The 13,066-nt window shown below is 43.6% G+C and overlaps 6 protein-coding genes across 6 annotated transcripts; 1 reads left to right on the top strand and 5 right to left on the bottom strand.

Annotated features, from left to right (window-relative positions):
* Positions 1 to 1,281: 1,281 nt before the first annotated feature.
* TRIVIDRAFT_81401 (uncharacterized protein) lies at positions 1,282 to 2,058 on the bottom strand (the record flags this gene model as incomplete). Its single annotated transcript, XM_014093839.1, has 2 exons — positions 1,282 to 1,962; positions 2,015 to 2,058. Coding segments are annotated over 2 exons (725 nt in total), but the record flags the coding sequence as incomplete, so codon positions are not given.
* A 978-nt stretch (positions 2,059 to 3,036) lies between these two features.
* On the top strand, positions 3,037 to 5,395 carry TRIVIDRAFT_175471 (uncharacterized protein; the record flags this gene model as incomplete). The annotated part of the gene is made up of 1 exon (XM_014093840.1): positions 3,037 to 5,395. The coding sequence occupies one exon, from the start codon at positions 3,037 to 3,039 to the stop codon at positions 4,924 to 4,926; it is 1,890 nt and encodes a 629-aa protein (XP_013949315.1).
* Positions 5,396 to 5,913: 518 nt separating this feature from the next.
* On the bottom strand, positions 5,914 to 7,205 carry TRIVIDRAFT_117362 (uncharacterized protein; the record flags this gene model as incomplete). The annotated part of the gene is made up of 3 exons (XM_014093841.2): positions 5,914 to 6,218; positions 6,286 to 6,961; positions 7,008 to 7,205. 3 exons carry the CDS (start codon positions 7,203 to 7,205, stop codon positions 5,914 to 5,916), a joined length of 1,179 nt encoding a protein of 392 aa, XP_013949316.1.
* A 482-nt stretch (positions 7,206 to 7,687) lies between these two features.
* TRIVIDRAFT_165738 (uncharacterized protein) lies at positions 7,688 to 7,858 on the bottom strand (the record flags this gene model as incomplete). Its single annotated transcript, XM_014093842.1, has 1 exon — positions 7,688 to 7,858. A coding segment is annotated over one exon (171 nt), but the record flags the coding sequence as incomplete, so codon positions are not given.
* Positions 7,859 to 9,300: 1,442 nt separating this feature from the next.
* Positions 9,301 to 10,907, bottom strand: TRIVIDRAFT_114998 (uncharacterized protein; the record flags this gene model as incomplete). The annotated part of the gene is made up of 3 exons (XM_014093843.1): positions 9,301 to 9,977; positions 10,079 to 10,408; positions 10,442 to 10,907. Coding segments are annotated over 3 exons (1,473 nt in total), but the record flags the coding sequence as incomplete, so codon positions are not given.
* Positions 10,908 to 11,437: 530 nt separating this feature from the next.
* On the bottom strand, positions 11,438 to 12,322 carry TRIVIDRAFT_196575 (uncharacterized protein; the record flags this gene model as incomplete). The annotated part of the gene is made up of 1 exon (XM_014093844.1): positions 11,438 to 12,322. The coding sequence occupies one exon, from the start codon at positions 12,320 to 12,322 to the stop codon at positions 11,438 to 11,440; it is 885 nt and encodes a 294-aa protein (XP_013949319.1).
* Positions 12,323 to 13,066: the final 744 nt, after the last annotated feature.

Raw genomic sequence — 13,066 nt, forward strand, 5'->3', positions numbered from 1 at the left:
TTTTTTAATATTATATTATTTTATTTTATATTAATAAAAAATATTTTAAAATATAAGTATTTTTTTATTTTATATTAATAAAAAATATTTTAAAATATAAGTATTTTTTTATAATTAAAATTTTATTTTTTAATATTAAAACCTTTTTTTTTAAATTTATAAAAATATTTAAACATATATAAATTTAAATTAAATAAAAAAATACTATTTTATTTTTTTAAATAATTATACTTAATAATTAAAAGTATATTATTAATAAAAAGTATTATTAATAAAAAAATTATAATTATATTAATTAAAATAATTAATAAAATATATAATAATTTTAATATATAAATATAATTTTATATAAATATAATTTTTTAATTTTATTTATATATATTTTTTTAATTTAATTTTAAATTTTAATATATATTTATATTTTTTATTTTTTATTAATAATATATTTTAAATTATTAATATTTAATTTTATAAATTATTATTAAATAAATTAAAGTTATTTTTTATTTTTAATTTTAAATAAAAAACTAATATATAATTTTTTAATAATTTTATTATTATAATATTAATTATTTCCTTTTTATATTAAAATTAATTTTTATATAAAATTATAATTTAATATTAAAAATTTTATATTTTTTATTAATTATAATTATTAATAATATTTTAATTTTATAAAATAATTTAAAATTTATTATATACTATTAAATAATAATACTTTTAAATATATAATTTATATAATTTATTATTTAAAATTTTATTTAATAATATTAAAAAAACTTTATAATTTTTTTTTATTTTTTATTTTTTTTAATATAATGAAAATTTTTATTTTTATTTTTATTTTATATTTATTTAAAACATAATATAAAAATAATATTAATAGTATTTTTTATTATATTTTTAAATTTAAATTTATAATTTATTTATAATATTTAAATATAAATTATATATAAATTTAATTTAATATTAAATTTATTAAATATTTATATAATTTAAAAATTAATTATATATATTTTTATATATAAAATATTAAAATATTTAATTTTAATTATAGCTTTTAATATATAAACTATATAATTATAAATCTAATTAATTTTTTTAATACTTTTTGAACTAAGTTAAAAACTTTATAAAACCTTTTTATTTATATTAATATTTATATTATTTAGTTTCTTAAATATATATAGTATTAATATAATATAATATAATATTAATAAAATACGGTAATTAATTTTAATTTTTATTTTTTAATATATTTTTATAATTAACTATTATTATACTTTATTTGAAAATTCCGGTGGTGCTAAAACAACATCATGAATTTTTGCCTTTTTCTCTCCTCTTCGCTTTTTCAATTCTACCCAGGGATCTTCCTCTGCTATCCTTCTTCTTTTATTCCCCTTTCTCTTTTTCGTATGGCTGTTTTCGTTCTCAAATGCAGCTGAGGTAAGAATACCAGCGGCATCATCTTCAAGATCGCGTTCTGCTATTCGCTCTAGCTCTTCCTCCCTCTTCTCTTGTATCTTCATTTCCTCTGCCCTCCATTGGTCGTAAAGTTTATGCATTTTACGCTCTTTTCGAGTTCGATAAACCTTCAACCCCTGTGCATCTTTGCCGTCTGCATCTGTGCTGGTTTTTTTCGCAAGCCCTGATACTGGCAAGGCTGCATCAACTCGGCTAGCAAAGGCCCCCAGGTTTTCACCAGGACGAATTTGAAGTTTCTCGGTTGATACATCAGTACTCTTCGCAGTTGTTTTGTCAAGTTGACCATCATCCAAGCCTGATCTAATCTTCTTCCCCCCTGCTACAGCCATAAGTCTCTTGAAAGCTCGTGGAGTATCATTGTCTCTCATTGAGCTTCTGGAGCGCTTCTTTGCGACTCGTCCTTCAGAAGTTGATGTCGCATTTCGTTTGTTTACCGGAAGAGATCGAGCTTTCTCCGTAGGGGGCAGATCGAATCTAATTTCAAGATTAGTTGCCAAAATTCATTCAGGCTTGCTTGGGAACGCACTCGGCTTCGAATCCTCCCTTTTTTGATTTGTGTTTGTGAGGCATGGTTGTTGATTTGAGGTGGTTTGTGAAAGTAAAATTCTAACAGTCATTAATATAAATATATAGCTTAGTCAAAACAAGAATAATTCAGCTAGCGGTATTATTAGTTTTATAAGTGAAAAAAAATATACATCATAGTATATTATCATGCTTCTTTTAGTATAGTAAATAATTTTTATAACAATTACATTTCTAATTATTTATATTGGTTAACATTTTCTAATCCCAAGCAGGCCCAGCGAAGCGTAATGAGCGTAGTACGTACTAGGCTTGGTATGTTATGCCATACCGGCCGTGAGCTCACTCAGCACCTACTCAAACTAAATTATCTTCAGCCCTCATCGTTGTCCGCCGGCGCTAACAGCCATTGCCATTTCGCGCCTCTTTCCCCTTGCAACTCCATCATCCTCAGCCTCAGTGCATTCCTCGCCAGACCTATCTCTATCTCGCTCAGCTGCGCCAGAGCAACATCAAGCCTCTCTCCTCGACTATTCCCGTCTCTCTCCCTTATTTTTCCTCCCTTATCCTCTCTCATCCAAGAGCGCTTATGGAACTCGCCCCCTCGCCCAAATCCCTGCCTGAAACAGCCGCCAAGCTAAGGGTCAACACCACACTACTTCGATAACTTTCCGTCAAACATTTTTCTTCGATATCCCATCATTTGTCATCCAACAGTCTTCGAGGCGTTACTATTGTGGTCCGACTCTTGTTTTGTCCCTCTGCCGCAGCGTTATCTTGCCAACGAACGATCACGCGATCTGAGCTTTACGCAGTCAACAGGCCGTCAAATCGGGCTGTGGCAAAGGGAAACCTGTGTCCGTCGAATCGCGCATCATCACCGCCTGCCTGACGAAATTTATCTCACCACGCCGACAAACTTGACAACGACCCATTAAACTTATCGCGTGTGGCCTGCCGCAATATTCGCCGCTGTAGTTGACCATAGCTAATTCAACTGCGCATTGCATTTGCTCACCCATTATGAGAGAGGTCAATTTCAGCATCCCCAACGTCAACAAGGCGTCAGTGGGGATTACTACAGCCTTATACGATCGCCGAGCACTGGACTGCACTTCCACTTTACCTCTTATCAACTCACTTAATCATCTTGCCTATCTCACAACATCTTCGGCACGTATTCGCGATATTCTGACAGTTGATGGAGGGATTGAACGCTTGGTGTGTATCCTCAAGCAAGGACGGAATGGGGACATGATGAGCATTTGGAAGTGGAATCTTGCCTTCCAATGTGTTGTCAACATCGGCGTCCGAGGAACAGAGAATGTGCGGACGAGGGTGGTGGAAGCAGACATGGTCCCTGTCATAGCCACGATCCTTGATAACTATATCAAAGTTATAGAACGATGTCGCGAAAAGGCCGATGAACTAAAACAGAAACAGTCTCACGATCATCATCATCACCGGCACAGGAATCATGACCACCGGCACTCATCAAAAGTTTCTCCATCTTACACCAGCCGTTCGGCGCTTCATGACGGCGAACCACGAAGCGCTACACGACGGGAATCGTCATCAACTCCTGATGCATTAGAGGCTCTGGCTGGACCATCCGTCAATTCGACTGGACAGGGTGTTGATGCAGCCTCAGCATCTTATTCACATCTCTATGCCAACATAGACGGTCCAATTTTGGCACCAAATCCCCAACCACCGACGTCTCATGCGACGGATGCGCCATATGCTACCACAACGCGGCAAGACACACACACTCCAGCTCCCGGGGCCCCGATTGCAGATAGCCATGATGGATTCGCACGAGTCTTGCGTGATGTAGACCGTCTGACCTCCATATCTACCTTTGGGACTACCGACTTGATGACTCAACCTATGTCACCTACGACTCCCGTTCCTCTACTTCAGCTGCGGCCACCAACAGTGCGATCTGCAACAAACCTGGATGTTACGGTCAGTCGGTCACGAAGGCGCCCGTCAATCAGACATCAGAATTCAACAGCCGAATCCGACGATTTCAACGGTGATAGTATGCCCTCTGACGAGGCTCCAGAGACTGAAATGACGGGGGCTGCAGAGATACAGTCTGCTGTGGGAATTCAAGATATCACAATGGACGATAATGAGGCTATCCTGACAGGAGACTCACTTGAATTAACTAATCCTACTGCATCCGAGGCCCACCAGGATGCTGAGACTTTTAACATTGCTCACCGTTCAAATCTCGATGGGAGCATTAGAGATGATATGACACATACACCAGTTGCGCCAGTTGGCCTCTCTCCTAGCCGTCCGACCTTAGTTGCTACGCCTCACCCACCAACTCCGAGTTCTACCATCCCTCGATATTTGCTCGACCGACATGTCATACCGCATCCGCAATTGTTAGCTGCTATGCCACGCGAAGAGGATGTACTTATGTCTCTGCAGTTACTGGCGTATGTCTCTAAGTATTGCTGTTTGCGTACATACTTTCAGAAAAGCCACCTTGTGCCCACTCTTGCAATTGCCAAGGATCTCTTTGCCCTGGACGCAGATGAAGCCGGGGGAGAAGAGGAAGAAGCTTCCTCTTCTGCTGGCAACGAGAGCGACATTGAGGACGAATACTTGCTCGAAGATGACTTTAACTTATTTCCTTTGGTCGAAAAGTTTACTGTACGGTACCACAGCACGGACATGCAATACTGGGCAGGGGTGGTGATGCGCAACCTATGTCGCAAAGATGACACGCGCGGTGGAATTCGACAATGCGCATACTATCAATGCGGCAAATGGGAGGAGTTCACCCGTCAATTCGCCAAATGCCGTCGGTGCCGTCGGACAAAGTACTGCAGTAAGGACTGCCAAAAGAGTGCCTGGGCCTTTCATCGTCACTGGTGTGTGGCTGCAACGCAGTGACGACTTCTCGCATTGGAATGAGCTGCTCGTTTTCCCCAGCTTCATCAAATCACAGCTATTTTTGGTCTTACATCTTCGTTGGAAAATTGCGACTTCATTAAATCATAAAGCGTTTTATTACCGCATAGCATTTCTTCTCGATACCACTGGTTTTCATGGCGTATTAGGTTTTTAATCATGGAGCATGGGTCGTGCCTCTGGTATCGTCTTAGTCGTTCAAATTGGTTCTTTGCCCTTTCCAAGGCTCTCGCGTTTCAAAGTCTAGGCGTTTTATTAAGTACGCTCTGTCGCGCGATCGTAATCCTTTGGGCATGGGCAAACACACTAAAATATACGATATATATGCCCACATACTTACTTATTGATGTAAGGGCATCATTAGATGAAGGTCGGGGTCTTCATTGGGTTATTTGTCAATACATCATCCATCTTACTTTGCATCACTTTAGAATATACTGATAAACCAAACCAACGACCAGCATAGCTTGGTACGGTGCAACGTGAAGAGTGATATTACGCAACTTGTTCTGAGAGTGTCCGTCCTTCTACTGCTGTCATGATAGCCTCCAAGAATCAAGCACGAGAGAGAGAGAACATACATAGAAGTGTTGTGCAATGATTCTTTTAACCCTCTCCCAGGATGTTCATCATGTAACCTATTGTAATATGTATGGGTCATGGCAAAAGGGTGATATATCATGAGACCCGGAAATTTATTCGTGAAGCTTTCTCCCCTTTCTTTTACTGATACACACGGATTAAATTAATGCGATGAATAGACCTATGCTCTATCCCTAAACAGCTGGTGAGATTAAAGGTAATTGAAATGTTTAGCAGTAACAGATGAGGCTTGAGGCCAGCCAGCTCCAGGATTGTATTGAATAAGCATGGCAAAGATAATGACACTGTATCCGTGACCAAACGCATCCATTAATCAACCATTGAGCCTTTTGGCAAACTGAATGTCAATCAATAGTGTCTGGTCAATTATTTGGAAGCGGCAGCCTTTCTCCTACTTTTACCCGGCCGTGATGACTTGGCCTTCATTTTCTTGGCGCTAAACTTGGAAAGATCACCAGAGCTCATGGCATCCCCAGATTTTGCATGGCGTTTCTTCCCTCCAAACCCATATTTTTCGTTCTTCTTTTGACGCTTGGCATTCACAGGACGAGCTCCTGATTGTTGTCGACCAGCCCCAGAGCGCTGTGAATGTTTGGCGATTTCGTTGTCAACGCTGACGTCAAAGATATCAGCTTCCTTTGTGCCGACATCAGAACTGTGCTCCTGGCGTTCTGTGCGGTGATTTCGGTTAGCAAACTAGCGTGCATGAGCTGGAGTTTTGAACAGAATGAGACTCACTTCTCTTGAGTGTCTTGATCTTGTCAAGCACCTCACGCTTGGCCTTTTGTCGCTCTTGGAGCTTGGAAACTTGTACTTGTTTGCCAAACTTCTTCAAGTCACGAAGTTTGCGTGCTTCGGCTGCTGCTTTCTTGGCAGACGCTTCCTCGACCAGCTTCGCCTTGATCTTCTCCATGTGAGCATCCTCTTTGACCATTTCGGCGAAGTAATCCTTTGGTCGAGAAAATGGCACTCCTTCGCTGATCAACCGAGATCGGCCCACGCGCACAGCCTCCAGGCATTGGGAGTAGAAAGCAAGCTCTCGCTGCAGATCATCCGATACGTCGGGTATGGATTCCGTAGTTTGTGTAGTTGAGACGACAGACTGGTGGGTTGCAAACGGGACGGTTTTGTCTGTCGGGATGGCTATTCTCTCGAGCGCCGCGAGTAGAGCAGACGTATTGTTGATGGTCAGTCTTGTGTGGGGGACAATATCTTCTTTCTCATCTTCTTCGAGGTCTTCAAGGTCGGAGACGGGGATTTCTTCCTCGTCTTCATCCTCGTCTTCATCCTCGTCCTTTTCTTCCTCCGCTGGCTGAGAAATCTGTTTGCTAGTTGCTGGTTTTCTTGGCAATTTCTTTTCAAGCTCAATTGAAGATTCAGAAGTATCGCTCTCGTAGATGGCGTCAAGGTTCATCTATGGGGGTATGTTAGATAGGAGAGCAGAGCATGTTGAGTAGAACTTCAATTCCAACCTTCTCTTGGTCTTCCTCCACTTCATCATCTGAGGCGCCCTCATCCTCATCTTCTCGCTCTTTGTTGCCTGCTTTGAGAGCCTTTCTCTTGGCTGTTTCCTTTCCTTTTTTTTGCTGCTTCATCTTGGCAAAGTCAACCCCCTTTTCAGCGGCCAATGCCAACCGCAGCTTGCTTCTCGTCACCATTTTTAAATATTTTTTTCGCAGGGTTATGCGCTGTGTTGTGGTGGTGTTTTCGGCTGTCTATGTGTATATTTGCAGACAAGCCGGGCCTAGACATTTGGAAAAATCTCCATATTCTGCCGTTCTAAGCATTTTTTTTCTCCACCGCCTTGGAAGGCGGTGAGAGGGCTTGGCGCATCAAGCAGGTACCTCAGACAAAAATAAGCGGGAAGGAGCCAAGGTGGAGTACATAGATGCAGCAAAAAAAAATCATCCAATCCCACATGCAGCTCAAGGCATGCATCATGAAAGGCCTCTGCACATCTTCTTACATAAATTAGATTTGCTGTGTAACTAGCACATACGACCATAGGTAAAGGAAAATTCGGGGTCCCGTCTGCTCCCCCATAGACAAGCCTTTAACCGGCAGATTAGTAGTCAGGTGGGTGACCACTGGCGAACACCGGCTGTTGTATGTTTTTTACTTTTTAATTTAGAGTATATCATTAACACCCCTTTATAAGTATGGAACATATATAATCTGTCACATACGACCATAGGTAGAGGAAAATTCGGGGTCCCGTCTGCTCCCCCATAGACAAGCCTCTAACCGGCAGATTAGTAGTTGAGTGGGTGACCATCAGCGAACACCGGCTGTTGTATGTTTTTTTGCTTTTTTAATGTTCCTAGCTAATTATCCCTGTGTTTGAGTACTCCGTACGTATGACCATATCTACTATGCAAGTGTGATGTTTTCCTTTTTTTGCATCCCATAGCTCTAAATCAGGATGTAAATGATTCTGTTATTGGTGGTTAACTAAACCCACGTTAAGATGCTCGTCATCATTTTAGTCCTCCACACACAATTATAACGTAGTCAATGCTGTAAGATCTTCGGCCTTTACGGAGTAGACGACTTAAGATACCCTTACAACCTGCCTATAACAATTAGGTGGTGGCCGCCGACCACCAGCGTTTTTCAACTATTGAGGATTTGTTATATTACGTCCATCATACGAAAAGACACATGTAGCATTAATCTGACTGGTAAATGGGTTGATGGTGGAACGTGTAACACTGAATGCAGCAAGTCCCAACTGGTCGTTAATGTCGTCGAGGGGATGCTAAGCATCTTTCCCAAGGCAGCTTTTGGCACGGGATTCGCAACGATGACTGCTTCGTATTGAGCCAACAATTTTCCCGAATCGATGGATCGCGTTTGTCTCTTGCTCAGCGAACAAACCATCAGTCAGTTTCTGAATGGTAGGAAAATAGATAGCGTGTAGCTTTGATGCTTAGCTATCCGCTTGCGATCCGCCTCGCAAGATGTCGCCTCGATCTGGCAGTATTTCGTCATTGACAGCACGTCAAACCGAGGCTGCTAGCAAGATCCCCAGCACCTCTTCCGGCTCACACAGTGACTGGTCTCTTGGCCTCTGGTTCGCCGAGGGTCTAGACATAGAGACACGGCCACGTTGGATTCGTTCAGGTTAGCAACCACCAAGAACACAGATATCCAAATCGGTTTCCGGGCCATGAAGGTTGCTATTGACCGGCCATAGTTCAGCACTCAGCTTCTCTGCAGACCAAGGAGTTCTTGCACTTCAACGCAGGAAATCATTTGCATCATCTTCTCACCGGGTAGCGACGTTACCGGCATTGCGGTTGCTCCGGTAAAGGTCATACTTGCTTTCTGTATCTACGTAATCCTGCTATGGGGAAGTAGTGTATCGAGATGAAGGTCACTTAGTAGCTTTCAGTTGAATTTCCCAACTTTGGGGTGGCTACCTAGTACTTCCTCTGAACGCATGTACTTGTTGACGCGCGGTGTCAAGAGAGAAGTACTGTTTTCAGGCTTTTGGATCTGGCGGGCACTGCTGCTTTGGAAGATTCGCGCCAGGCCGCCGTGGCTTCGGCCAGTAAATACCGTATAAGTAGACAGTCTTTTTTCTTCAATTCATCGCCGCACACTCGCCCTGACTACAATGATGGACGAATCGAGTCGGAGGGAATCGAGATTCTGAAGGGGTCCGTTATATAGGGAGTTGGGGTTGGTGGCTATAGATGCTGAGTATGCAAAAAATCACCTTGACGTATGGGATGAACGAGCCTCCAGTGGTTTGTACATTTGTTCATTCCGAATCTGTCGTAGTGAAACATGTCGGATGACCACCTCCGGAAGCTCTAGGAGGAGCATCGCATCGCCATGACATCGTACCTGGTCGCCGTCAAAACTTTCGTGAATCACTCTCATTCCATGTTGTGAGGGCTCGGGCGCTAGAGATTGCCAAGCTTGAACGGCGGAAGCCTCTAAAGAAAACTCCCAGGTACCCTTCCAAGTAATGGTAGAAGTCTGGCCTTGTTCTGTGGCGGGCTCATACTTGAAGAGCGCGGCAAGGTTCTTTCGTCCATTCCATATTTGCAATGTTTCAAGTTTTGGCATATAAACGGCCGCCCTTGCTGCTGCTCGAAGCATATTTGTAACTCGTGTCATATCTTGATCAGGCGCCAACAACTGTGAAGTAAGGAACAGATGTCTCAGGTTGGGCCACGTTTTCAGAGGTTGATATGCGTCCAAGACAAGGAATTCCTCTGCATCCACCACAAATGATGCTGAAAGAGATTCATAATTGCTACTAACCTCAGAGAGGATTCGACTAAGAGCAGGATTTGGAGGACGAATGCGTGAGCAGTCCATCTCCGAGTAAGCGTGCACGTAGCGCTGGTTAAAATTCTCGAAAATGGTGAATCTATTCAGCCTTCGAATGCTAGGAGACTCAAGGAGAGTAAGATAACCTAGGGAAAGAAAGACAATGTATTAGTGGATGTGTAGATACTTACGGGATGGTAATGTAGGTTGTTGTTGAGCAGTACGCTTGGGGAAAACGCTGTCTCACCTAGGTCTGTAGTTTCCTGGAGCATGTTATCCCACTCCCTCCACGGTTCAAAGTGTAGCTCACGTAATCTCGGAAATCTGGCGAACATTTCAGTAAGCGCTTCAGGTTCCCAGCGCCGGCGGGTTTGTTGACGTAAAAGCAGACGCGTGATAGCCGGTACCGGTGGTAACTCTCTCCACCATTCAAGATGGTCCGTCTGCTCATCCTCGAATTCGCCTGACGGATCGCCCAATATTCGGGTAAAGACGTTCTGGACAGCAGACTGGGCCGTGATAACGCTCCAATCAGTAGCATCCCATCGATGTCGTGCATCATCAACTTCGCATGGAACTGCTCGACTGAACCGTGAAGCATGAGAATAACCTTGGTTAGATGAGGCATCATCTTCATCATCGTCTGGTTCAAATGTGAGATACTTAAACCAGTGCTCTGCATCACTGGTTGAGTAGATACTAATATCGAGGGGCAAAGAGCTGTTTCGGTCCCAGGCGCTGAGGACTGAGAGAAAAGATTGAATGGCTGTCTTGATTAGAAGGTCGTCTGCGGCGCTGTTGAACATTGGAACGTCATCATCGTCACCATCGGGAGAACATGCATCACAATCGTAGCGTTCTAATTCCAAGCAAAGCCACAAGTACCTTACACGAGATCGATTACGACGAGTCATGTTATCAAAGTCGGCGATGCGTGACGGTGTGATTTTTATCCGTTTAAATGTCTGTGGCTCGATCACTGCCTGCCACTCTCGCGACACGGCAGCAAAGCGCGCCAGCTCGCCGCCTTCTTTCACCAGAGCTTCGAGTATCATACGCCTAACCTCTGTAGGCAGGTTGGGCAAGGGCATTGTTTCAGACATAAGACCAGAGGTAGGAGTTGCAGGTTTTAATAAAAATGAGATTGGTCTTGCAGGTGCACAAAGCAGTGCCTGAAGACAGAAAATAGTAAACCTTTGGGCCAGGTTTATCTAGGTCAGCAAGAAGTCCTCCTCCCCATATCGGAACTCTACTATGATAGACTTCGGAGCTAGGCTTCATGGGCATCGAGTTCGCTGGTATACTACTAAGGTAACTTGAATGAATGAGTTAAATACAACAACCCCACGAGCACCTGATTCTTCCCGTTTGCAATATCCAGTCATCACTTATTACATACTTCGAATACCTCATTGGGCGGAGAGGACCGATCACTGGTTTATCCTCTGCCTGTGGGGATGTTTCTACCCTAGAGATGCATGTTTTAAACACCCGATTAACCATCGCGGTGGTATACATTCGCTGAGTGTTTCCAAAATAAAACCAACCCCGTCTAATTAATGAAGAGAATACACAAGCGCGCTTATTATTTTAACATTATACGGATTCAATCGCCGCTGATCTTTGCGTGCCGGAAATACTTCATCCCCACCCAAGCAACAACCACCCAGACCCAAGCCATGACACATGTCAAAGTAATGAGCGCAGGATAGTAACCAATAATTGGCAAAGTCCCGTCATCCTCAAGCTCAGGCGGTGCATACGGCTTCTTACCTACATCCCAAGCCCATTTCCAGATCTCAAGGCAAGAGCCCATTCCGATAACAAAGACAAACCAGGTCACCACCAGAACCACCCAGCCCCACCACTCAGTCTCGGAATAGTCCCAGCCTACACCAGGCTGAGGTAGAGTTGAGGCGGAATAAGAGAGCGGGGATTTAGCCTTTTGTCGACGTTCAGTTGCGGCACGTCCAGCGTAGTAAGACTCGGATCCAGAGGACAGAGGGAGGCCAGATCGAAGCGACTGAGAAGCACGAGTCCCCAGCTGGATGATGTCTTCCTCATCGGTTGTGAAACTGTACATGTCCGCCTGTCTCTCGCTCCCGCCCATCCCGGCATCGAAGCAGGCTGAAGGAGTTGGCGAACCAATAAGATTGAGATTGGGCTGGCAAGGATATTCATTTGCCGGGGATGAGATAGGGGAGATGTTGAGGCCAAGAGCGTTGTGCACCGTGCTTCCAGAACCAGAAGCAGGGCCAAAGCGAGCAGGTTCAGAAATGGGCGCGTCAGCTATCGCGTCTGTTTCAATAGCCAGCGGCCAGTCTCTCCTGTCTCGCTGAGCGCCTCTTCCCAGCAGCGCAACTTTCCTGAGCGATCCCCTGCGGCGCCGCGTCTTCTGCTGCTGCACGGCTGCTGCCATCGCCCGCACATGGACGGTGGAAGCCTCTGCCTCATCTCTCCGAGCCGCTTCCTGGTCGACGGATGCGCTCATGGAGGCAGATGTGTGTGCTGTACCGGGATTAGAGGATTCGCCATGGCGAGCATAGACTGGCGATGCGCGAGACTCGATGCGCCGACTCTCTAGCGCAATGTTGCGCAACGCGGGCGAATCTGCATAGCTGTCCATAGGGGCTTGCGGTCCCTTTGTGGGTAAGCTGTGCGCTGTTGCAACTAGATCTTAAAATACTCCGTAATATGGGTTCAATGGGATGGTGGCGGGTGGGGGTGAGGTTTATCCCACCATGCCAGAGCCGAGTCCCCTTTTTGCCAGCAGGCTGGGGACGTGAGCCTACCTGGCGGGAGAGATGGAGTCGCAGGGTACCTTAATCAACAAGCCCGAGATGCCCTTGTACCCTGCAAATTATCAGCATTTACCTGCTGTGCATGGATAGAGTACCTGTAGAGTACAGTATCTTCTATTGATGCTCAAGATAGACAAGACACTGGTGAATACTTTGAACGCTCACTTGGTTGGCACTAGTGGTGGGTAGGTATCGAGACGCGCGAATCGTTTTAGACGCTGAGCACACTAAAACCCCGTCAAGTGAGTACAAAGTATACTAACTAACAAGCGGGCAGTGCGAAGAGGCATAAACCAACGTTTGGAGAGGCTGGATCTCACAGCTCTTTGGCCACAGGATGCCTCCTAGTCGGCGCTCTAGCCAGATAAATCCATGCAAGTGACCGCTTGAGCTCCTACCAGCCCACTGAAGTGGCATTACCTATATAGGAAGAG

The sequence above is a fragment of the Trichoderma virens genome, assembly GCF_000170995.1.
Source record: "Trichoderma virens Gv29-8 chromosome Unknown TRIVIscaffold_93, whole genome shotgun sequence".
Lineage (NCBI taxonomy): Eukaryota > Fungi > Ascomycota > Sordariomycetes > Hypocreales > Hypocreaceae > Trichoderma > Trichoderma virens.